Source organism: Watersipora subatra, chromosome 10 (assembly GCF_963576615.1).
Source record: "Watersipora subatra chromosome 10, tzWatSuba1.1, whole genome shotgun sequence".
Classification (NCBI taxonomy): Eukaryota; Metazoa; Bryozoa; class Gymnolaemata; order Cheilostomatida; family Watersiporidae; genus Watersipora; species Watersipora subatra.
In genome coordinates this window covers 15,203,759-15,229,054 of record NC_088717.1, presented here as the reverse complement: position 1 = coordinate 15,229,054, position 25,296 = coordinate 15,203,759, and the positions used below count along the sequence as shown (strand labels likewise).

At 34.8% G+C, this 25,296-nt stretch overlaps 1 protein-coding gene across 1 annotated transcript; it reads right to left on the bottom strand.

The window, feature by feature from the left end:
• Positions 1-17: 17 nt before the first annotated feature.
• LOC137406450 (vacuolar protein sorting-associated protein 33A-like) lies at positions 18-25,296 on the bottom strand. Its single transcript, XM_068093035.1, has 14 exons — positions 25,197-25,296; positions 24,981-25,046; positions 22,493-22,632; positions 22,040-22,235; positions 19,360-19,476; positions 13,770-13,944; positions 9,815-10,002; positions 8,144-8,234; positions 6,426-6,500; positions 4,218-4,297; positions 3,357-3,443; positions 2,093-2,230; positions 783-942; positions 18-512 (listed from the first exon to the last, which is right to left on the bottom strand). The coding sequence occupies exons 1-14, from the start codon at positions 25,290-25,292 to the stop codon at positions 304-306; spliced, it is 1,818 nt and encodes a 605-aa protein (XP_067949136.1). The 5' UTR covers positions 25,293-25,296; the 3' UTR covers positions 18-303.

Sequence of the window (25,296 nt, the reverse complement as noted above, 5' to 3'; positions counted from 1 at the left end):
TTTGACATAAAACCATAGATAATATAATCATTTATTTATAATGAAATATAAAAATAATACTAATTATTATTAATCTTGGGATAAATAAGGTGAGTAAAAGTGTGGTGATGAAGTTAATGCTAGTATGGGTGTGACATATGAGCAATTATATCTACCATGATTATAACAAATATCACACGACCACGCTAACGTATTCGCTGTTTATCATTGCATCAGTATCCGTCACCAAGACTTTTGAAGTCAGCATGTCCTTGCAGGATAGTCTAGTTCTGCCTACAGCTCCGCCACCCGCAAAACTTGTCACTATAAGCCATGCGATAGCGTGTCAAGGCTGTTAATGAAGCTGTCACCATTCGTGATATGTGTGGCAGCGATAAGGTACTCCGTAGGATGGTCCTCTTGCTGTAGAAATCGTAGGGCAGCAATTTCTGCAAAAGTGATGCCACCGAGAAAGTAGACTAACGTCACTTTTCTATCAGCTTGCAAACTGGTTGATGACGTGATTGAACCACCTAAAACAAAAGTCAGCCATTATTACTGATGTAAACGTTTCACAATCTTTAGAGTTGAGATATGTAAATCAACATCCCCAAACAACAATTTATATTTAGAAATATGAGAGGCTAAATTCTCACAGATCATTGTATTTTATCAACACTTCAGAACAGTGATGATAGATTCCTCGAGGGACAAGCTTTTTTGCTACAATTTTGCGGATTGGCTCAACTTCAATAATATTAAAATGTAAACAAATCAACATATTGAGAAAGAAATGAACTGACGTCGCTTGCGAACGCCATCAGGCAGCTGTTGAATTTCCTCTATAGCCTCTCCTGGCAAGCTACTGGTGAAGTTCCTCCAACCTGGCTTGAGTGCATTTTGCACAAGTCGTATACTAATTGGGGCGTAGCCGCTGTACACGTAGGCAATATCGGAAGGATTCTACAAGTTGACGAATTACACATACAATAATAATAGTACAATAATACACAATAAAAATAATAAAGATATAATAATATAATGCACAAATAATATAAAACACTTTGAATGGGTAACAGGTGGTTGAACATGTATCATGTATGAAGATTTCTAATGAATGAGTTATCTTTTTAGCTTTGGTAAAACCGGCTAAGTAGAGGTAAGTGCACTGTGACCTGATTAATAGTTGATATTCTAACTATAACTTTAAAATCTCTTCACAAGAGTTAACTCGCCTGAAAAGTTTAAATTCAGTTGGAATGTGTGTGCATACTTTGGGTTAATTCTCTCTAGCTCAATAATTTATATTTAATAAAAATAGGTGTGATACAAAACACTGTTTTGCAAGCCAATCCAAGCACGAGCAAACATTACAATAATTACATATTGGGCTAGAAAAAAAACACACTTCGGAAATTTGGGCTGTTTGTAGGCAATATGACAACAATTATATTTTAATGAAAATATACATTCTACAATCAAAGATAAAATGTACATGAGCTACGGAGAGTCAATCAGGATATTTAAGTTATCAGGATATCAATCAATTATTAGTCAATCAATATATATTTCAATCAATATCAGTCAATTCAGGATATCAATCAACCAATATTAGTCAATCAGGATGTTTAAGGATATCTAAGTATATTTAAGTTCAGTAACACAATATCATTTTCATTAGTACAAATATTAAAAATGTATATTTTTAACAAAAATAACGCAGGGCTGTATTTAGCCTTGGTATAGACTTTTTCCAGCTGTGCTGGTTATTATTGCTTTATGCAAGCTATTTTTAGCTCAAAAAATTTAAAATTACAGCAAACTTTTATAAGTTTTTATTAAAGAGAGAACTTGGTGCTCCACAACGTCATCATTAACACAAGTGTTTTGAATACTCCATGTACATATGTCCAAGTTAGTTTTTAGTCTCAATATTGCTATACAGATTACGCACCATAGGCAGTCCGAAAGGTGATTACCTCAACTTGTGTATCCCAGTGCCTAGGTTCAAAGGCTATGATCAAATATTTTACAATAGTCGCCATACACAGCAAAAATACTTGTGATAACATTTACATCCAGCTCCTGTAGGAGACGGATCATACGGTCATACCTGCTCATTGATGTCTTCAACAAGTAAATTTAAGCTCTTCCTCAATGCTGGATAGACTTTGGAATTAGTTCGTTGAATCTTTATTAAACCAACTTTTTCCATATTGTTTAACAGAATAATGCTCTGATATCCATAGACCTAAATAACGAGTGGTTAATTGCTGAACATGTACATACAGTGAATAGCAAGTTTGAATTGTGTGGTTTTGAGTTGTGAGAGAGTTTAAAGTCAAACATCACTAGTCCGTAGTATTTCGCGATATATACCCACAGCCATTTTTATGAAAGGTAATTACATTCATTCATTATTACTGGCTAAACATAATTGGACATACGCAAATTTGTGCTATCAGAAAATATTTTGGTGTCCAAAAAATTAAGGAAACAGTTGAGTCAGAATGAGGATTAGAACTTACACTTGTATGTAACAAAATATTAAAAATAAATATTTAATAAATTATATTTAAGATACATAAAATACAGTTACACTTCTTCTAAAATCATCTACATAAGAATTTTTCATAAATATAAACAAATATATATTTGTTTATTTTTGTATTATTTTTAATTTTTACCAGCTTTTCGTCTATTGTGATGTTTCAAAAAGATCTTGAAAGTGTTCTGTCGAAAATTCTTTCATAAGCCCAGAAAAAAGATTTCTTTAGTCTTAAATAGTTGTCGAGAAGTTCATTTAGATATCCAGTGTAAAAATCCTTTTGCCGATTATTACTTCATCAGTTTAGTGTTTTACATAATTTCATAAAATGCATTTGAATTAATGCTATATGTTACCACTTGCAGTATTTACCATTATTTCGTTAGCTATGGAATAATACTAAACACAAATTGCATTCGCAAGAATAGTTGTTCCCACAAATGCCAGTTTTGAAGTGCGAAGCAAATATTGAAATGTAATTACTTTTCAGGCCAAGATTGAACTATATATTATATTTAGAGCCTATAGATTAAAATACCATGTCTTCAAGGAAAACCCAATTTGTAATAAATGTATCTTTTGAAATTAATATCTGCAACGGATATTTAACATTACTAAACATCAATGAATCACTAGAACCCAATCATTAAGCACTCTCAACTTTCTTGAGTTGAAAAACACTCGAACATAGATAAAAAGTGATAAAAAGGTAACAGGTTGTTCTTAATGTCAACTAGTAATGTGATACAATACAACTATGTGCATCGATGAATGGCTTGTTATAGATGTTTATTTGAATGGTAATTTATATTAGTTAATATACACTAACCTGCACTATGGCTGTCTTGTATAATTGTAAGACATTTGGCTTCAATCCTCCCCCACAGAATGACTGAATAGAAATTAGTCGCAGCACCTGTACAACATGTCAAAGCCTTCATGTTAGAGCATGTGTACAACACGTTACGAGCTTTGATGTTGTAGCTGTTGTACAACACGTTACAAGCCTTGATGTTGCAGCACATGCACAGCGTGTTACAAGTATTTATGCCACGTCACCTGTGCATGTTAAAAGCATTTATGATGCAGCACATGTACGACATGTCAAAGCTTTCCTGTTGCAACATGTGTGCAACATGTTCCAAGCCTTGATGTTGCAGCACATGTACAACATATCACCAGCTTTCAAAGCACATCCATAACATTGAGTTGAGTACACAGCTAAAGCATTTTTAGAAAAGCTTGCAGTTGACATAAACTGCTGTTTTGAAATATAATAATATAATTTATTCTAATCACTTGTGAAAACTCGCTTATCATGCGGATGGCATTAAATTATAGATTATTGCAATACATCGTCAATACATTGAGCTGCGGTAACCTTCAGCATTGACCATGCCAGGTGCAAAGCAAAAATAACAAATTTTATAATTTGTTAAATGTTTTTTATCAAAAAAACTAGCAACTCGCAATTGACCTATTGACCTATTACGGCATGCCAGACACATATTGACATATTGCAAGGGTGCTGGTGACATCATGCAACCGACAGTCAAAGGTATATTTTTAGTGGTTGTTCGTTGCCAAAAAACAGAAAATAGAGAAAAACTGAAAGAACTTCACAGGTATGTCTAAGCAGGCAGTTGTCTTAGAAAGAAAATTTATCAATTTGCTACAATCTATTTATTACCTTATGTAAAGGCTCCATCCTGCTGATGCAATCCTCTATATAAACATTTGCTTTGTCAACATCCAATCCACTGCGCAACTCTATAATAACAGCAACCCTATCTAGTTCATTTCCTTCATGGGGCACTTTAATCTCTGAGCCGGCAGACAAAACGTGCAGACAGACTGAACTCTGACATGGCATCAGTACTTAACAGGCTGGTCAAAGTGAGCACGCGAATGCTACACGACTGACACAACAGCTAATAATAGACTCTAGCAATATCCTGCATGCAAACATATCAATATAAACGTGGGCAGAATATTTAACCTAGGGCAAGGCTGTAAAACTCGTCACCCTCTGATAGTCTTTAGTATTCAGATGGTTGCAACTTGCTCTCTGAACTCTCGAGCATTCGGAAATTCTTTAATATATTAAAAAAAATATATTAAATATATTAAATATATTGGTTGCTCAATTAATGCTCTGTAAACTTAATTAACCTGCTCATATTCAATGTACTTCTAACATTGTGTACAAACAAACCTGTAGCGTATCTGAGTCTGACTGAACAATACTAAAGATTCTAGAGCATTAAATGAATTGACTGTTACAGGATCAGCCAAATAGATGACTCAAAGAACCAAATGGCCAAAGTAATTTTCGCAATTTCTTAAAAATCTGATTAACCTTGTCTGTCTAGTGAACCAACCGACCTGTAACCAGAGTAAGTTACAGATCTAGCAAATTGAGCACGACAGGCAAAGGTTCCATCCAACAGCGCTTCATGTGACAGATCAATGATATACAGCCCCCCCAAGGATAGCCGACGGCTTTCATGTGGGCGGGGTTTAATGATTGAGCTCTGTTGGGATGAACCCGAACACGGCACCCGAACAAACAAATATGCTGAATAAAGCCCCTTGTAAATTTACAGATATTATGAACTATAGTGGTTATTTTACTCATCTGTTGAATTCATTTTGTTGTCAAATAAATATAGTATCCCAATATTGTCACCATTATGATCAGTCAGTTGCCATTCACAAGCATTCGTGATATTAATGGTCACAATCGGAACATAGCCCAAATTCGGTTTTATATTTAGATTTTGAGTATGAAAACTACTACACTGCACAGCTTTGCCTGCTGCCCCATCTTACTGGCCAGGTAAAACAATGTGACAACGATGAAAGACATCGTCATTTTATTTTAGGGGTGGCAAAATATTAATCAAAAACTAGGGAAAAAAGGCCGTTGTTCGGGTAATTTTGGGTAAATTATATTCAACTTTAAGCATATACTACGACCTTTACCAATTTCAAAATTAGTAAAAGTAGGTAGTTTGAAGTGTTTTATTTTGCATGGATCCATTATTTTGGTTAGGTATTACCCCTACATTGTAGAAATTCAAGGTTTGCTATTGTGAACCGGGGGGTCTACTGACTGAATGAGCTAATGAAACGATAACAGCGAGTCGTGTTTTCCAAAACCTAACAAGGCAACGCGATCGCCCCGCGAGAGTTGTGTTAGCTCTGAAACCCAGGCCAGCACAATCCCAACAGAGCTCGATCATTAAACCCCGCCCATATGAAAGCCGTCGGCTATCCTTGGGGGCTGTATACCATTGGACATATGTAACAAAAGTTTTCTAGAGTTGCCCTACCATAAATATCTATTTAAATGGAAAAATCTACTTAAGCCAGAAAAAGTGAACTTTCAGCTACTCAATGATACCAAATTTGAATACTTTGCAACAAGTCATGTGATCAGGGGGCCATTTTTATTTGGTTCCTTATAAATCGGAAGTAACTTGTGAGGCACACCAGAACTATCAAGCTGGAGACATCATAATATGTCAATTTATTTCCCAATAAAAAACTGGTGTAATAATATGAAAAACAATTTTTGTTTTTAGATTATAAAATATAAGGTAGTGTGATGAAAATTGAAGTGAAACACTGAATATCCAACTTAATTTTTATAGTTTGGGTTCTGCAGAAGCCTTAAGTCAACAAATACTGTATTATCTGTACTTGCCAGCTTAATTGCAACTTTCGCTTTGTAACTGCATAGTTTTGTTATGAAACTAAAAGCCCAGTAAGCCAAAATATTAATGGAACTGGTCCAGCCTATGACAAGGTTTTAGTAGCACTAGCACCTATGTTGTAACAGATATGCATGGCATGTGAGAAACATAGTGCTAACATAAATCCTTCTAGATCATACCTTGCTGACACAGCAGTCCATCTTTGAATGATTCAGTTGCTATATATTCTTTTATCATCTGAGCAATGGCTGTGTCTGAAAGGAAGGTAGTATGTAAATTATTCTCTCTTTAATGATTAACACATCGGAAGAAGGCAACTCCCAAACAAATGAAAAACTACAGTGAGGCCAGCTTGAATATAAAACTTAAAATCATGTCATATTATGTTATTAACATTACCAAAGCTTCTAAGCTGTTAGCCTTGTCAATTCTTGTAAATTTAATAAATGCAAGCGATATCATAAAATTATCTATCAATTAATTTTTTCCTTTTTTGAAACAAGAATATTTACTAGAAATTCCCTGTCATACAGCCCACGACCTGATAATGGAATAAATGATAATGGAAAAAAGAAAGGGTAGTGCTGGTTGTTGAAAAAGTAGCTGTCAGCAGGAATTGACAGAGTATAGTGTAAATGAGAGTTGTTCGAGATGATATAAAATAAATTTGTGGGAGCACGACTTCAAAAAGGAAATTCTAGTAATCTAGGAATTTGACAGGGAAATTGTTGGCACGTATGACATAGTTGTATTTGAGCATTATGTAATGAAATGTTTCTCATTACATTCAGTACACGTGAGCTGTGATATGTTGTTGTTAAGTCTGCCTAGAAAGTTGTTATGCAGTTCTTGAAAATCAGGACAATCTAAAAATTGAAAACGAGGAATATGATGAAAGGGGCAGCGTTGGGAGGAGCAATATTGTTTTGTGCAATATTTTCAAGGTCAATGATGTCCATAAAATCATGATCATCATCTGGAAACAAACAATTCATCTTTAAATAATTTAATGAAACATTCGGTAATTGGGAAAAAACATAGGCTGATAGACTGTGTACCACAATTTCGTACCTGTAAATCGGTCTACGCCTCAAACGGTCTACGTTTATTACAGAAACCTTCGGACAAATAAATTCGAATAATTATTCTTATGATAATTTTATAAAATCAAATAATTATTTTTATAATTAAATATTTTGCAAGATATTAAAAAGGGAAAATTATTAGAAACCTTTGGCAATTCGACAATGTTATAGACTGGTGAAATGCGCAAGGTTTTTTTTCGTGAAATGCGCACGACTTAATCGTTCTATTCTCTGTCGCCCGACGTTTCGTTTGCTGGTCTTAATTTTGATAAAAATAAGGCTTGTCAAGTTTTAATAACAAATTCAGGCCGAATTAATCTGTCTATTTGTGTATAATCCGATCAGATGGGTAAGTTTTAGGATATTGTCGACAATTTTCAAAGACTTGGTAACATGTTTAAATAGGTTTATATGTGTTTTATATCGTTATTATACGTAAACGACTCCGTTGAAAAATGGTTAAATTTGTTGATGAGATTTCGGTACAAGGGTTTGCGACGGTGTTGATGAATAATTTTCATGAGTTGTGTGCACATGCATTTATCATAAATCTCTCAAACAATCGCTCCGCTCGTGTTTGGTCATGGGAAAATAGCTTGAGTGATGACTACGAGTGGTAGAGAGAGCAAGGAGAAAGAAAGAGGAGGACATGGCAAGCTTGGGAACACATTCTACTTATTCTAAGCAATAGCTCTTTTTATTATTTATTCTATTTATTATTACTGCTGCCTCAGGCTAAGGGAATGTGAGAACAGAGGCTAACTATGGCATCAAGGAAATAAAACAAGGGCTTCAACACGAGAGTAACTCACTGGTTGTTATAGACTGCCGCTCACTCTGCATGACAGGTAGCTGAGAGACAAATTGCTTCAGTTCTCCGATAGTCTTAGCATGATTGCGCTCCTGAAAGAGAAGCAACTAAGAAGTGAATATGTGGAAAAAAGAGAACGACTAAGAAAACTATTAGCAAATCAGACAATTGCTAAATAATAACGAAAACTTTAATCACTAGTATGTTTCCATGACGAGCATGATGCGCAAATTTGAGCCAATCCGCAAGTTATCCGCATCATGGAAATAGCATAAATCCGCAAGCTAAGCGAGTTTTGTGATTTGCAAAACTTTATCAAATCCATCATGCTTGCGAATGATGGAAACGGCACTTTCGAATGCTGAGCATTAAAATATCGCTAGCTATTCCATTCTAAACATTTTCACGCTTGAGTCGTTTTTATTTCGTTGTTTACCAAATCATATCGGTTAATTCAAATTTTATTGAAATCTTGACAAAAAGAGATCGCCTTTATCGCCTCAACTTTGTACGCTAGTAAATTTTGGTGCACACCCTCTCCTCCAAGGATCTGACTGAATCAGCTGTATACTTAGCTTAGATAGCATTAAAATTTCAAACAAGCAAAGCAAATTCCAATTTCGTCAAATGCAAAAGGGATTATACAGAGCTCATACACAACACCGCTGGTCATGAAGGTTACAGCCGAACTGCTATAGTACTACGACATCTGTCAGTATCTGTCATACAGCATGCTAGCAAAAGTGATGCAGTTAGCTGTAACGCTGCATATCAACAACTGAATGCTGTAGTAGGTCAGCAAAAATGTAGATTGCAAAAGATTTCGTGTTGCTATGAGAAGTTAGTCAGTTGAACTATGCTTATATTTCAAGCAATCTAAATTAAGGTTTCCATGAATTTAAAAACTTTTCAAGTTGCTTGAGAAAAGACATTCAGTCAACACAATCTCACAGCCAATCAGAGCAATATTCATTCTTTCAACTGTTGTGGAGTGTATGTTCTATTATAACATCTTATTTAACTCTTGGCATACCGGGATGCGTAGTGCGGCTCGGCACAGCGTTTGCGCATGGCCAAGAGCCACGAGATGCGGCTTCATAGAAAACGTTTCTGATTTAGTGAATAGTTAATTAATTAGCCTATTGAGATTGTACTAAGACAAAAGGAAACGATCATTTGCTTGTGCTGAGTTTAGTTTCGCTCTGCAAAGACTTCATTTTTTATCGCAAGTTCTTCTTCGCAATAACCAGCCATGTCAGACGCATTACAGCCACTAATTGCAGATCAATGGACTTTAAGTAATTATCTATTAAACAATAATACTTCTAAAAGCAATTATTTTATTTTTAACAGTAATAAAAATGCTTTAAGCTATAATAATATTGATAACTCGTCAACCTTAATACGATATGGTAGTAGTGAAAGTGGGAAAAAGTGTCCGATATCCTACTGCAACACATGTGTGGACTTTTTTATGGCATCAATTGACGTAAAATTTTACAGTGATGAATTTGCCATCAAATTAATTTTTGTAGACTATGTGGTTCAAAAGTTATGACACGTCATATGCGCCCTTGTCACATATTATATTTTATTGAATATTTAGGTATGTCCTGGTAAACAATTTAATTTGGTAGAGAAAGAGTTGAAATGAAGACCTGAAGTGAACTACCTCATACTTTGCGGAGACAGCCTTAGCCTTAGTACTTAAAATTGGACCAATAGCATTAAAGTTCTTGTCCCTCAATTCAGCAAAGAGTTTATCACTAGACGTAAGCACGACCTTCTTCTTGTCATTCGGGTCAGAAGATGTCTGCTCAGCACTCGAAGGAAGTCTGTCTGCTGGCACTTGTATTGCATCTAAAAACCATCGTGATAACTTGAAGAGTTGAAAATAACACATTTCATTATGAGTTGGATATTTGAACTATTTTTAGAAAAATTTTTACAGCCTCAAAAATGAAGAGTTGTCTGACCCTACAGCCATTTTAAATACTCTCATGATTAGAATCATTGTATTTGATATTATCTTTACTATAACAAGAGCTGTGTCCGCCGGTCTGCCGGAAACCAAGCTAAGAGCGTTAGGAAAAAGAATTGTGCCACATGAGAATCGAACCCAGATACTCAAATTTTCAGCCAAGCACGCTACCATCTGTAAAGCTCAACCATCTTTCCACAACTGAGAATAATTATCCCACGACCAAACGAGCGGAGCCAAGTGTGGGAGTTTTTATGATAAATGCATGTGCACGCAACTTACGAAAATTATTCATCAACAATGAGACAAACCCTCGTCAAGAAATTTCATCAACAAATTTAAGCATCGTTATGTAAAGTCGTTAAAGTATAATAATGATACAAAACACATTTAAACCTATTTAAATATGTTACCAAGTCTTTGTAAACCGTCGGTATTATTTTAAAACTTACCCATCTGATCGGATTATACACAAATAGACAGATTAATTTCAACGAAAATCGCCACAAAACACTTGAAAAGCTTGGTTTAATAAAAGTTAAGACCGAAAATTGAAACGCCGAGGGACAGATAATAGAACGATGAAGTCTTGCGCATTTCACGAAAAATAACGTGCACTTTTTGCCAGTCTATAGCATTGTCGAATTGCCGAAGGTTTTGGCAATTACCGTAGGAGTACAGAAATCGTTTTTTTTTGCCGATTTCAATTTTTTCATTTTCATTTGCGACACATTTGAATACTTTCCCATTCTAACTGATGTCCAACGCAGTATAAGTAAAGCAAATGACGGTGATACTTTTTAATGTTTCTTATGAGATTATTGCAATAATTAATTATAAGTTTGGATGACTACAGAACAATGACTACGTAGTACAGACTTTCTAAAAATCTAATGCAGTGTAAGTAAAGGCATGACGATGATATTTTTTCTAACGGTTCTAATGAGATTATTGCAATAATTAATTATAAGTTTGGATGACTACAGGACAATGACTACGTAGTACAGATTTTCTAAAAATCTATATAAATATCACAACTTCGTGATATTGTCAGCTATGCCGTTTTGAAATGTAAACAAAATTGTGCATTGGTTTTTTATTATTACTATATAAATAATATTGGTTATTCTAATAATATCAGTGCATTTTACTTCTAATATTGGCCAATATTGCATTTCTTTTTTTGCAGGAGGAGAGATATAAACATATAATCTTTTCCTTTCATTATTGCTATTTGTTGTATATAATAACACCCAGTACATTACAGCTACCATTGCAGTTATCCTATTTGACTGCTAATATTGCATTTCTCAACCATCAGTACCTTTTCTTTTTTCCAATCTCACTTTGGTCGTGGGCTGTATGACAGTGGAATTTCTAGTACACATAGTTATTACACATAACGATCTCTCACGGCTCACCAGACTGCCTGAGTACTATGTCAATAATATCAGATGAAGATGTGCACTGTGTCTTGTGAATGATATACAGAGAGGCCAGAGTTTTCAACATTACTAAATGCATTCTGTTTGTCTGGTAGGGCAATATGTAATTGAATATTTATATCTGAATACAGTTCAATAGTCACAGTAGTTTTCAACGATAGCTCAACCTCTACTTGAAATCGCTACGACTTATAAGGTGAAATTTGAGCAAATTATTAACACATACACTATGAGTAATTTCCAACATACAGCGTCTAAAATTTTTTGATGTATTTCAGTGAAGGTGATGATGTAAGTAAAACAAAAATAAATAAAAACTTACATGACGGTGAAAACTTGACCTAGTCTATGTTCCAGTAAGTTATGCTATGCATTTCTATCACCAACTCTATTTCTGAACCTACGTATCACAAAGTCTACACTTTCATATGCATGTCTCTCAGCCAAAGTAAAAACTAAACCGTCTTTTTATTAATCACTAGTACCCTGACAACCCGGTGCACCGTGAGAGATCATCAGGAGTAATAACTATAAGCACAATTATTCCAAGATGCCAGAGAGCAGTCGATTTATGTTCAAGTGTTGGTCTACCGATGCAGAACGATGCGAGTTTGAATCCCAGATGAGATAATCTTTTATCCCAACCTTTAACCGTGGCTTGAGCCTGGATGAATGAACGGACACAACTCTTTCTTATTATGATAAAGATTACTTTGTTAATTTTATAGTTAACTGTTTTTATAAATACCAGTACGCTGGTAGTCCCATGCGCTGTGATCATCATGTGTAATAACTATGCGCACAATTATTCTTAGGTGTGAACTGGACGGGTAGTGGAGTGGTGCGGATGGTTGCGTGCTTGGCCAGGAATCAAAATATTATGTGTGGGGCAATATTTTTTCTTTATGCTCCTAGCGCGGATTCGGAGGGACGGGCACGGCTCTTATTATAGTAAAGATTTATATAATCCATTTGTTCTTAGTTGTTTCTATATAAATACCGTACTTTTCGGACTATAAACCGCACCCTTATATAAGCCGCATCTGCTTTATTTTCCAAAAAATGATAATAAAACAATACATAGGCCGCACCTTTGTATAGGCTGCAGAACTCAGCACGGTACCTTTTACTGCAGCAGCAACTTTCCTGTTTAAAACGGAACAGTGTCTAACAGCACTGTTTCGTATTAACCGACGCTTTTTAACCTAGTGCCTAACGAAACAGGACCGTCAGGCACTGTTTCATATTTTCTTTCACCGCTAAAGGCGCACTAACCGGAGATTCTGGTTAAGGCGCCCTAGCGGTCACAGAAAAAGCCACAGAATAGCCGCACCCTTATACAAGCCGCATGGCTCAAATCATCAGAAAAAAGTGGTGGCTAATAGTCCGAAAAGTACGGTACATGTATATCTAATACGTTTGTTTTCAGGCTATAATAAAGAGTTATCATCAGTTTTGAAATTAAGGAATGAAATAAGCGAATTGCAGGGTATTCTTATGGAGAGCCATTTGGTTCAACGTGTAAGTTTTAACAAACCAAGCAGATCTCGTGATGACTTAATTTGTATGTAAAGGTTTGACTGTACCTTATTGTATGTTAAAGTTTGACTAACCTATTGTGTGTAAAGGTTTGACTGAAGCTTATTGTATGTAAAGGTTTGACTGTACCTTATTGTACGTAAAGGTCTGACTGTACCTTAATTTCGATGTAAAGGTTTAACTTTACCTTATTGTATGTAAAGGTTTGACTGTACTTTATTGTATATAAAGGTTTGACTGTACTTTAATCTGTCTGTAAAGGTTTGACTGTACCTTATTGTATGTAAAGGTTTGACTGTACCTTATTGTATGATAAAAACTACTGACAGCAATATGGAGTGAAACTGATAAACATCCCCACTCGCTGTTGAAAATATCATAATATTGAATAAGAAGAAGAGTACAGGCCAGAGACTAACAACCTACTAGCCTTATTGTCAGTGATTTCACATAGATAAAACAATACTTGCTGAAGGTTCAGCTCTCAAACCCTGGTAAAGAGCTTAAGCGACTTGTACTGACTAGCACCCCCAACCAAAAAAAGTAAAGATTTTTTTCCACATTCTACATGTATACTACTTGTCAAGCTATGGAATGAATGTTACGTATCCCACTGCAAACCAAGAGACATACTATAGACAAATGTACATATGATTCCTTACTGAGTTGCATTTGGAAGAGCTCATCTATGAAGCCTTGATATGTAAGCTGTGAAAGGAAAGGAGTCAGCAGGTCAACTGTGCGGTCAAGCATAATGAGATTATCTATTTGAGGAGTTATCTGCTCTTCTGTACCTGCTTTCTCCCTTCTCATTCTAGTCATCATATTCAGCACCCTCTACAGAACATGTCTGTCTGAGCCCGTGACACTCACCACAGCTTATATATATTATGAGTTAGGAGGATTTGATGAGTTGATATGATTTGATGAGTTGATTTGATGAGTTGATATATTTGATTAGTCGGTAAGATTCGATGAGCTGATATGATTTGATGAGTTGATATGATTTGATATGTACTAACTTTAACTGTAAAACATAGCTAACAATCCAACCTTAACAATTAAAGGTGCTCATCATTTTAGTTTCATCACTATATTAGCTACTTGAGTAAAAATGAGTAGGAATGAAGGAACTATGACATTTCATTAACAAAGTCTATCATAATCCTATGCCAGCTGATTGATCACTGAGTAATGACTGTGTCTAATGCTCAAACCATCCAAAACGTCAATATTTACATTCCAAACAGTTTGAATAGTGAGCAAGGAACTTGAGACAACAATAGCCAATCACTGTCACCTGCTAATTTGAGTAAAAGCTACTCATCATAAATGGTACGTCAAAAGAATATTGGAATGTGACTCATCTGCTCATGCGTGTTTCAGGTTTAATGAATCAGTTTTAGAGTGTACTACTAATTTAAAGGCCGCAGTGTTCGAGGTTTTGAGTAGAGGAGACAACTCCGTGTAAATAAAATATTTATAATATTATTTTAAACATATTATAAGCTAGTAGCAAAACATGGTGATGTCCTGGATTTCTTTTATTCCCAATCAGATAGAATTCGCAATCTCTTACCGCAGTAATATTGCTTTCGATTTTATCCGAATTTTTAAATACAATACATGTATTAGTACATTAAACAGCACATACAAAATCTCTCTTTTTAAGCTAAAAATAGCAAGACGACTGATTCTTTCATATTGCAGCAATAAAAATGTCTAATCGGCCGTGTTTGAACGTACCAATGCTTTTAAAGCAACTGAAGAAGGTAAACGTGAAACAAGTTGTAACAAAAAATTAAATATAAAAAATTGTTACCAAGAAAAGTTTGTACGACTTGAGCTCACTGAACTCTTTCGCTACCGAATTATTTTTTACCAGGACGAAATCTAATATTTAACAACGGCACATGTAAGTTGTCCTAGCTTACTAAGCTACAAAGCTCTATGAAACAATCTTAAACTGATCAGCATACGATTTTACACCAGTTGATGCTATGAAAATGTTAACAAATGTGTTACAGAATAAGCTGTGACTAACAATTTGAGCATGTTCCGAATCAGAAGAGCTATCATTATTACTACAGCCCGTGGCACTATTATTATCATTAAAAACAAAATAATCACTGTCACCAGTACTATAATGCAATAGGTAATCATCACAAGTCCATGGTGATCGAAATGGTGAAGCCCCTTGAGAGCTGTAATGGGTCTGCCGTGGCTATCCATTGTGATAAAAAAATTAATGATTTTGCAAAGCGAAACTCAGCTAAGGCAATTTCCTAAATGTTCAAGGACAGACCTGATGGGTTAATTAATTAACTATTCATTAATAAAAAACTTTTAAAATAAGGATGACTAAACCGTACTGAAAGGTTTAGTTATCTTCATATAAAATGCTTCTGGCCTTTAAAATAAAGATGACTAAACCGTACCGAAAGGTTTAGTCATCTTCATATAAAATGCTTCTGGCCTTTTAAAATAAGGATGACTAAACCGTACCGAAAGGTTTAGTCATCTTCATATAAAATGCTTCTGGCCTTTTAAAATAAAGATGACTAAACCGTACCGAAAGGTTTAGTTATCTTCATATAAAATGCTTCTGGCCTTTTAAAATAAGGATGACTAAACCGTACCGAAAGGTTTAGTCATCTTCATATAAAATGCTTCTGGCCTTTTAAAATAAGGATGACTAAACTGTACCGAAAGGTTTAGTCATCTTCATATAAAATGCTTCTGGCCTTTTAAAATAAGGATGACTAAACCGTACCGAAAGGTTTAGTCATCTTCATATAAAATGCTTCTGGCCTTTTAAAATAAGGATGACTAAACCGTACCGAAAGGTTTAGTTATCTTCATATAAAATGCTTCTGGCCTTTTAAAATAAGGATGACTAAACCGTACCGAAAGGTTTAGTCATCTTCATATAAAATGCTTCTGGCCTTTTAAAATAAAGATGACTAAACCGTACCGAAAGATTTAGTTATCTTCATATAAAATGCTTCTGGCCTTTTAAAATAAAGATGACTAAACCGTACCGAAAGGTTTAGTCATCTTCATATAAAATGCTTCTGGCCTTTTAAAATATAGATGACTAAACCGTACCGAAAGGTTTAGTCATCTTCATATAAAATGCTTCTGGCCTTTTAAAATATAGATGACTAAACCGTACCGAAAGGTTTAGTCATCTTCATATAAAATGCTTCTGGCCTTTTAAAATAAGGATGACTAAACCGTACCGAAAGATTTAGTCATCTTCATATAAAATGCTTCTGGCCTTTTAAAATAAGGATGACTAAACCGTACCGAAAGGTTTAGTCATCTTCATATAAAATTCTTCTGGCCTTTTAAAATAAGGATGACTAAACCGTACCGAAAGGTTTAGTTATCTTCATATAAAATGCTTCTGGCCTTTTAAAATAAGGATGACTAAACCGTACCGAAAGGTTTAGTTATCTTCATATAAAATGCTTCTGGCCTTTTAAAATAAGGATGACTAAACCGTACCGAAAGATTTAGTTATCTTCATATAAAATGCTTCTGGCCTTTTAAAATAAGGATGACTAAACTGTACCGAAAGGTTTAGTTATCTTCATATAAAATGCTTCTGGCCTTTTAAAATAAAGATGACTAAACCGTACCGAAAGGTTTAGTTATCTTCATATAAAATGCTTCTGGCCTTTTAAAATAAGGATGACTAAACTGTACCGAAAGGTTTAGTTATCTTCATATAAAATGCTTCTGGCCTTTTAAAATAAGGATGACTAAACCGTACCGAAAGGTTTAGTCATCTTCATATAAAATGCTTCTGGCCTTTTAAAATAAGGATGACTAAACCGTACCGAAAGGTTTAGTCATCTTCATATAAAATGCTTCTGGCCTTTTAAAATAAGGATGACTAAACTGTACCGAAAGGTTTAGTTATCTTCATATAAAATGCTTCTGGCCTTTTAAAATATAGATGACTAAACCGTACCGAAAGGTTTAGTCATCTTCATATAAAATGCTTCTGGCCTTTTAAAATAAGGATGACTAAACCGTACCGAAAGATTTAGTTATCTTCATATAAAATGCTTCTGGCCTTTTAAAATAAGGATGACTAAACTGTACCGAAAGGTTTAGTTATCTTCATATAAAATGCTTCTGGCCTTTTAAAATAAAGATGACTAAACCATACCGAAAGATTTAGTTATCTTCATATAAAATGCTTCTGGCCTTTTAAAATAAGGATGACTAAACTGTACCGAAAGGTTTAGTTATCTTCATATAAAATGCTTCTGGCCTTTTAAAATAAGGATGACTAAACTGTACCGAAAGGTTTAGTTATATTCATATAAAATGCTTCTGGCCTTTTAAAATAAGGATGACTAAACCGTACCGAAAGGTTTAGTTATCTTCATATAAAATGCTTCTGGCCTTTTAAAATAAGGATGACTAAACTGTACCGAAAGGTTTAGTCATCTTCATATAAAATGCTTCTGGCCTTTTAAAATAAGGATGACTAAACCGTACCGAAAGGTTTAGTTATCTTCATATAAAATGCTTCTGGCCTTTTAAAATAAGGATGACTAAACCGTACCGAAAGATTTAGTCATCTTCATACAAAATGCTTCTGGCCTTTTAAAATATAGATGACTAAACTGTACCGAAAGGTTTAGTTATCTTCATATAAAATGCTTCTGGCCTTTTAAAATAAGGATGACTAAACTGTACCGAAAGGTTTAGTTATCTTCATATAAAATGCTTCTGGCCTTTTAAAATAAGGATGACTAAACCGTACCGAAAGATTTAGTCATCTTCATACAAAATGCTTCTGGCCTTTTAAAATATAGATGACTAAACTGTACCGAAAGGTTTAGTCATCTTCATATAAAATGCTTCTGGCCTTTTAAAATAAGGATGACTAAACTGTACCGAAAGGTTTAGTTATCTTCATATAAAATGCTTCTGGCCTTTTAAAATAAGGATGACTAAACTGTACCAAAAGGTTTAGTCATCTTCATATAAAATGCTTCTGGCCTTTTAAAATAAAGATGACTAAACTGTACCGAAAGGTTTAGTTATATTCATATAAAATGCTTCTGGCCTTTTAAAATAAGGATGACTAAACCGTACCGAAAGGTTTAGTCATCTTTATATAAAATGCTTCTGGCCTTTTAAAATAAGGATGACTAAACCGTACCGAAAGATTTAGTCATCTTTATATAAAATGCTTCTGGCCTTTTAAAATAAGGATGACTAAACCGTACCGAAAGGTTTAGTCATCTTCATATAAAATGCTTCTGGCCTTTTAAAATAAGGATGACTAAACCGTACCGAAAGGTTTAGTCATCTTCATATAAAATGCTTCTGGCCTTTTAAAATAAGGATGACTAAACCGTACCGAAAGGTTTAGTTATCTTCATATAAAATGCTTCTGGCCTTTTAAAATAAGGATGACTAAACTGTACCGAAAGGTTTAGTCATCTTCATATAAAATGCTTCTGGCCTTTTAAAATAAGGATGACTAAACCGTACCGAAAGGTTTAGTCATCTTTATATAAAATGCTTCTGGCCTTTTAAAATAAGGATGACTAAACTGTACCGAAAGGTTTAGTCATCTTCATATAAAATGCTTCTGGCCTTTTAAAATAAGGATGACTAAACTGTACCGAAAGGTTTAGTCATCTTCATATAAAATGCTTCTGGCCTTTTAAAATAAGGATGACTAAACCGTACCGAAAGGTTTAGTTATCTTCATATAAAATGCTTCTGGCCTTTTAAAATAAGGATGACTAAACCGTACCGAAAGGTTTAGTTATCTTCATATAAAATGCTTCTGGCCTTTTAAAATAAGGATGACTAAACCGTACCGAAAGGTTTAGTCATCTTCATATAAAACGCTTCTGGCCTTTTAAAATAAGGATGACTAAACCGTACCGAAAGGTTTAGTCATCTTCATATAAAATGCTTCGGCCTTTTAAAATAAGGATGACTAAACCGTACCGAAAGGTTTAGTCATCTTCATATAAAATGCTTCTGGCCTGATATAGAAACATTTCTGTACTAAACCAGAAATGTTGCGCGTCGCCGAGTGGCTCTTGGCAATGCGCAAACGCTGTACCAAGCCACACTACGTGACTCGCTGGGGTGAAATGAAATGAACAGTTGAACAAATACTTTAATTTTAAACAAAAATACAAAACACTAGGTTTCACAGATGTGTAAACCGCATAATGTTAATAAAACTACCAAAGACTCTGTACTAACCTTGGAGCATTCCCCTTTGCAGTACACATTAGGTATGATACCATAGATGCTCTGAATTGTCATAATAGAGCTGGCAACATCGTGCAGGGCGGAGAAGTCAGAATCCATGAAACAGTTCTGTTAACACAGTAAGACTGACATGGGAATGTCTAATTAACAAGATAGTTAAACATTCCTTACAGGAACATCTACAGATGGTTTTAAATATGGTCATACCTTGACATACAAATGTCCCATCATATGAGAATTTCAACAACAAGAGAAAATTCCGAGTCACTTTTTTGCGTTGAAATAAGAGACAAATTTGAGATACAAGCATATGAGACGGTTCAAGATACAGCCACTATGTGGCCGAGTATGCTAAAGGCTGCTTACGGGAACAGCATCGCACGGTCTTTCTCATCGGATCAGTTCAAAAATTTTTTTTAAAAGGCTGGCTAGAATTGAATGTGAATGCGAGGCAAAAAGAGCCAAGCAGAAAGTGTGAAAAGATAAGAATGAAGATAAAATTAGAATTAAGTTTTGTGTAAAATTAAAACTTATGTTTAAGTGAGTGCTTACTAAGCTAAATTCATTTATGTTAAATTTAAAGTTTATATTATGTGTTGAAGTCAAGTTTCTCTCACAGCACTGTTAGACGCTACCATCTGTCTCGAAGATAAGAACTCAGCACAGGATTATACATTATAATGTTACTATTTATTCCAGCTCATAACCATGAGATAGATATTTATTACTTTGTGAGCATAGGGGGTGAATTACAACAATTAAAAGCATGTTTTTTCATCGTATTATGGAGTTTCAAGTAGTTTTTCCAAAGAGTTGAGAACGGATTAATTTGTATTTAGTTATTTTATATAAGAAAATTTGCTTTGAGATACGAGAGATTTGACATATGAACTCGGTCAACATGCATTAAGCGCGTGTGTCGAGGTACAATTCATTGGTGCATTCATCTATTTTTGAGCAGACTTTCGAATGTTAACATCTACACACATTGGACTGGAGGCAAAGGTAATGAAATATAGACATAGGATAGAACATACTAAGAGTGGAGACAACTTCTTAGTCCATTGTACTGCTGTAGTTCTGCAGACAATGGGACAAAGGCAATAAAAGAATATGGTTTGTGAGAAATTTATAGTATGATAGTTGACAGGATGGCAGCTGGTGCCCATGAATACGCTGAAATACACTTGAAACCTTAATGTGGGCACAACTACTGAAAATAATGACCTTCAACATTGGCTACTGCCAATGTTGTTGTTATGTCATGCAGTACAGCTAGTGCTGGCCACTGACAGCAGAGTATATTAGCTTAGCAAAAATATATGTTGGTAAAAACAAGTTTGACAAACCATACTTATATTTCAACAACATTCTGAACATGCATTATACATGATTAAGAGCTATTTTAAAATAACAAAAAAGCTATAATTAATACAGTAGAACTCTTAGCTCCTACAAGGTAAACAATCAGTGTGTTAAAGGGATTTTACGCTATACAAACTTTAAAATACCTGTAAATTGCTTAATCCGTAAAAAAATCATCCTAACCGCACCCCTTTGGCCCTTCAAATAAGAAAAAACTAAACCGAATTCTTCAATTTTATGGCTGTAAAGTGACTGTTGTATTATAGGTTTGTATTGAAAACCCTTCTCGTTTTCCATATCATTCTCACTTGGTTTAGAGTTCATGATTACGGTAATTTTATGGTGAAGTGAGCGCAGACCTTCAATCTCATGTTAAATTGATTTTTCACTCTTTTTTTAGACAGCGAGGTCTATAGTGAACAGAAAATTTTTTTTGTATATGTCTATAAAAGAGTTAAACAAATTTATTATTGTAAGAGCGGTGTCTGTGGGTCCGTTTATTTTTCCGAAGCCATGTTTAAAAGGCCAAGATGGAGAGATTGATTTCAATGGTACTCCAATTTGTGATAATCAGGTTGGTAGGAGCCATACCAATTGACCACCTTTGAGTATTCCTGAATACTTGTGCAGCTACTTATTCTCTTTGCTTTATCGGTACACCTGATGATGATCTCTCACGCTAGAATGTGAATGTACTAATATATGTGATACGGATACCCCCAATCGTCATGTGGCAAAAGAGAAAATAGTATTTTTAAGAATAACTATGGAACGCTTGTAATTCACATGTATCGAAGTTGGACAATTACACCGACGTGACAATTTACGTTATATGGAATTTCCCAAGTAATACGCAGCATGAACTTTACATAAAGTCTTTACATTCAAGTAGAATTTATGTTATAAGGGCAGTAATAACATTTTTTTAAAGCAGTCGAAACAAAGTGGTTGGAACGAAGATTGAGGCTCAATTATTAAAAAGCGACCTATCGAAAAACAAGAAGGACAACTAAGCTTGAATTGCCCTCTCTACCAAATCAACTCATGCAGATTAGTCTGCCTATTGACAGACCATCAGCTAACTGGAGTTTTATAAAAAAAGAATATTTTAAAGACTTCAATGAATGGAGGCTAGTAGTAGTACATGAAAATCAATCAAAGATCATTCATTGATATATATTGATCAAACCATCGCAATTGATCAGGAAATAGAACAATATTTAGCTATTTAATACCATTGCTCGAGCTCCTTCTTGGATAACTGCTAATTGTATAAAATGTAAAGAAGATGTTAAGGAAGACCTACCTTGACAAAATGAGGATTATTCATAGAGAGTAAGTCTGTGTCGAGAGGAAGGAGGTAGACACCTAGTGACTCTATACTGCTGAATGATCCGAACACATTTAGTTCCTTTAGTTTCCTACAGCATGCTTCACTCTCATTCGGCATGAACAGTATGTGAAACTGCCGAGCTGCATTGCGACTAGAGTAGCGATCACTTCTAAAATAGAGTGTGTGTGTGTGTGTCTGTATAGCAATTGTCAGATTTAACAGACAGCGCAGAGTATCCATGAACAGAGCTGAAAAAGATCATGATTTAAAAAAGAAATCGAAAAAAATCGGATTTCCGAAACTTGCTCCATTTTCTGGTATAAGTTTTGTGAAAAGTGCGTGAAATGCTTAACATAGACACGTCCATTAGAGAATTTATTACCAGGCTAAAAGGAAAGAGATACAGACAATTTGTTTTAGACCTACCTACTGACTAGCAGAGCAAGTTTATCCATTTTACGAATGTTAGGTCTGACTAGGAATATTATATGTCTGTAGTTTTCTTCTATTGTATTCACTGGAAGGTCCTCGATAGTAAGAGAGTACATCCGTGCCACATCTCGGCTCTACAAAACATTTTCATCCGACTGGCTGAAAAGAGCACACAAATTAAGCGTTGTATCAATTAGCCCCTTAAGGAAGAGAGTCTCAGTAGAGATCTGTGCAAAGATATCTGTACTAAGTTTGATAATCGGTGGCAAATAGAGAGTATAAGAGAGACATTTTCCTGTAACTTACAGTGTAATGTATAATATTTTGGAGTTATGTTACCTTACTTTTTACATGTCTACCACGCGATCTTTGCGCTGTTTTTGTGATTGGAGAAGTGATTAGCTTGAACGCGAGTAAAGAAGTTTACAATCATTTGATTTTGCTATAATATTTTCTACTTGGAGATTTTTGTTTATAGGAATAATAGATACTAACATCATCTCAAAGGGGTTAAACCCTGAACTGAAATACTACAGTGAGCAAGTGTATTATTAGATGTTTGCGGTCAACCAAGTGGCAGAAAAAGTGAAAGATGCCAATGATCACAAATAATAATGAGGAGTTGAGAACAAAAACAATATAAACATAAGGTCAGTGATTGCCAAATCAGCAACAACCACATTACGCAGATGGAGCAGATAACTACAGTTGTACTAATTACGAAAAGCAAGTTCCAACCAATTCAGTACTTTAATAGATATAACATCACCAACATACCAGCACCATAAGTTCAAGGTTTGTCAGGGTCTTGTAGTAAAGGAAAATTGAAGGTCATATTCATAGCTAAGGTTTAAGACATTGAAGACAGATAGGCCTAGATGATAATACCAAAAACTATACAGACAACTTGGAACCTTACAAGGCATAAAAGAACAACATATTTGCAGGATTTTCCAACCTCTAGCTACGAATTTATACCTTCCAGTGCCTGCTTTAAATATTAAACATTTATGATCATTTCCAATTCATTTCTAATTTCTAATTCATTTCCAAAACTCTCCAATTATGATAACTCCTTACTAAATGCTGTAGATGGTCATGCGGTGCATTAAAACAAATTTAGAGATCAGTATGAAGGAATAAATGACAAAAAAGTAATTAATGAAAATGAGTTTTTATTGTTACTTTACCTTGCAAATCTAGAAGGTTAAATAAAGGTTGACTTGCAACACAATTCACATTACAGTTATTTGGTATCAAAAGATTCACCATGTCTAGTCTGGGCATGGCTCTCTTGGGGGGGGGAAGGTGGGAAGAGAGAGTCCACCCCCCAAGAGAGCCTTGCCTAGGCTACACCATGTCCTACTCTGCTGTGTTGTAGGTTAAAAATATGGGGAAATGTGATTACAAGCTCTTAAAAGCTCAAAAACGAACAGTTAATCGCAGCCATCACGAAAACGCCGTAGTTTGGAATCCCTTTCCAAAACGGCTCAAATGGGACATAATTGAACGCGATTGTTTCTGTTCACACTTTCATGCAACTTCATTCGTCGAAATATTTTCACAAATATTCTTCAGGCATTCAATAAAACCATGTCTATTGTCTTTATGCGTCTGTTTCATCATCATTGAAATGCTGTCACTTTGAGCACTGATATCTCAAAACCTACAGTGAAAATTCGTTTAAATTTTTAACCTTAGCTCGAAGGAGTGCATATAATCCTGATAAACATGACGAGCCTGTTGGTCACCTGTGATAGTCGCAAAATGTTGCAGAAATTATTCGCGCTGTTTGGCAGGAAGTATGGATCACATGATCAGATTACGACGAGATGATTACACCAAGCCGAAACAAAACTGTAAAGTAGTGAGCATCTATATTTGATACAGGCTTTTCGGTAGAACCCGAAGTGTTTGTCATAAACTAGTGCTACGAGAAGTTCTATATCGAGCCTTTTGTTGGCCTTTTATTGCACATGATAACATCACGCGTCAAAACAATAACACAATGTTTGAGAACGTCATTGAAATAATGAGACTACAAACTATGAGCTCAAACGTTTTTGAGCTTTTAAGAACTTGTAATCACATTTCCACATATTTGGCATCTACAACACAACAGACAGAGTAAAACATGGTGAATCTTTTGATATCAAATAACTGTAAAGTGACTTTTGTTGCAAGCCAACCTTTAAAGAAAATATGCAGAGGGACTTACTAAAGTAAGTTTGTACTAACGAAATAATTTGTCAATTTTGTATTTTTCATGGTTTCTTTTCACTAGATTATTTCATTTTTACTTACAAAATTAAAATACTTCTAAAAACGTTATATATTGGAAATGAGTTCGGGAGTAGAGACAAATATTTGCTTGCTTTTCACATTGCAGGTTGGAAAATTCATACAAATAAGGCAACTGTATGTAAAGACTTGACCACATGCAGACAATGTCGACAAAAGTAGGTTATATATGGTAGTTTACCTTTAGTTCCCCGAGCTCACACAAGGATGATATCGGACCTGTTAGGTCATCATCCCAAATGAGTGCCTGCAGTAGTAACAATTATTGTATTTGCATTTTATGAAATTCATGAAGCTTTACTTTAAGAAGAGTAATCAATAATTTTGATGCATGTAGAACTACTAAATTAAATAATTAGCAATAGCACATAAGTTATGTCTATCACTACCCACTTACCTTTGGCCCTTCACACTCTTCAAGAAATGAAAAAAGTTCAAAGCGATAGAAATCTTTTAGTTCAGACAGCTTAATACGGCAGAAGTCAGATGCCATACCC

Coding starts and splice junctions, on each gene's coding strand:
- LOC137406450 (XM_068093035.1), bottom strand. CDS start 25,292: ATGGCATCTGACTTCTGCCGTATTAAGCTGTCTGAACTAAAAGATTTC. Junction 22,236..22,492: donor CTTGCTCTGCTAGTCAGTAG/GTAGGTCTAAAA, acceptor ACTCTATTTTAG/AAGTGATCGCTACTCTAGTC. Junction 8,235..9,814: donor CTGTCTCCGCAAAGTATGAG/GTAGTTCACTTC, acceptor CTTCTCTTTCAG/GAGCGCAATCATGCTAAGAC.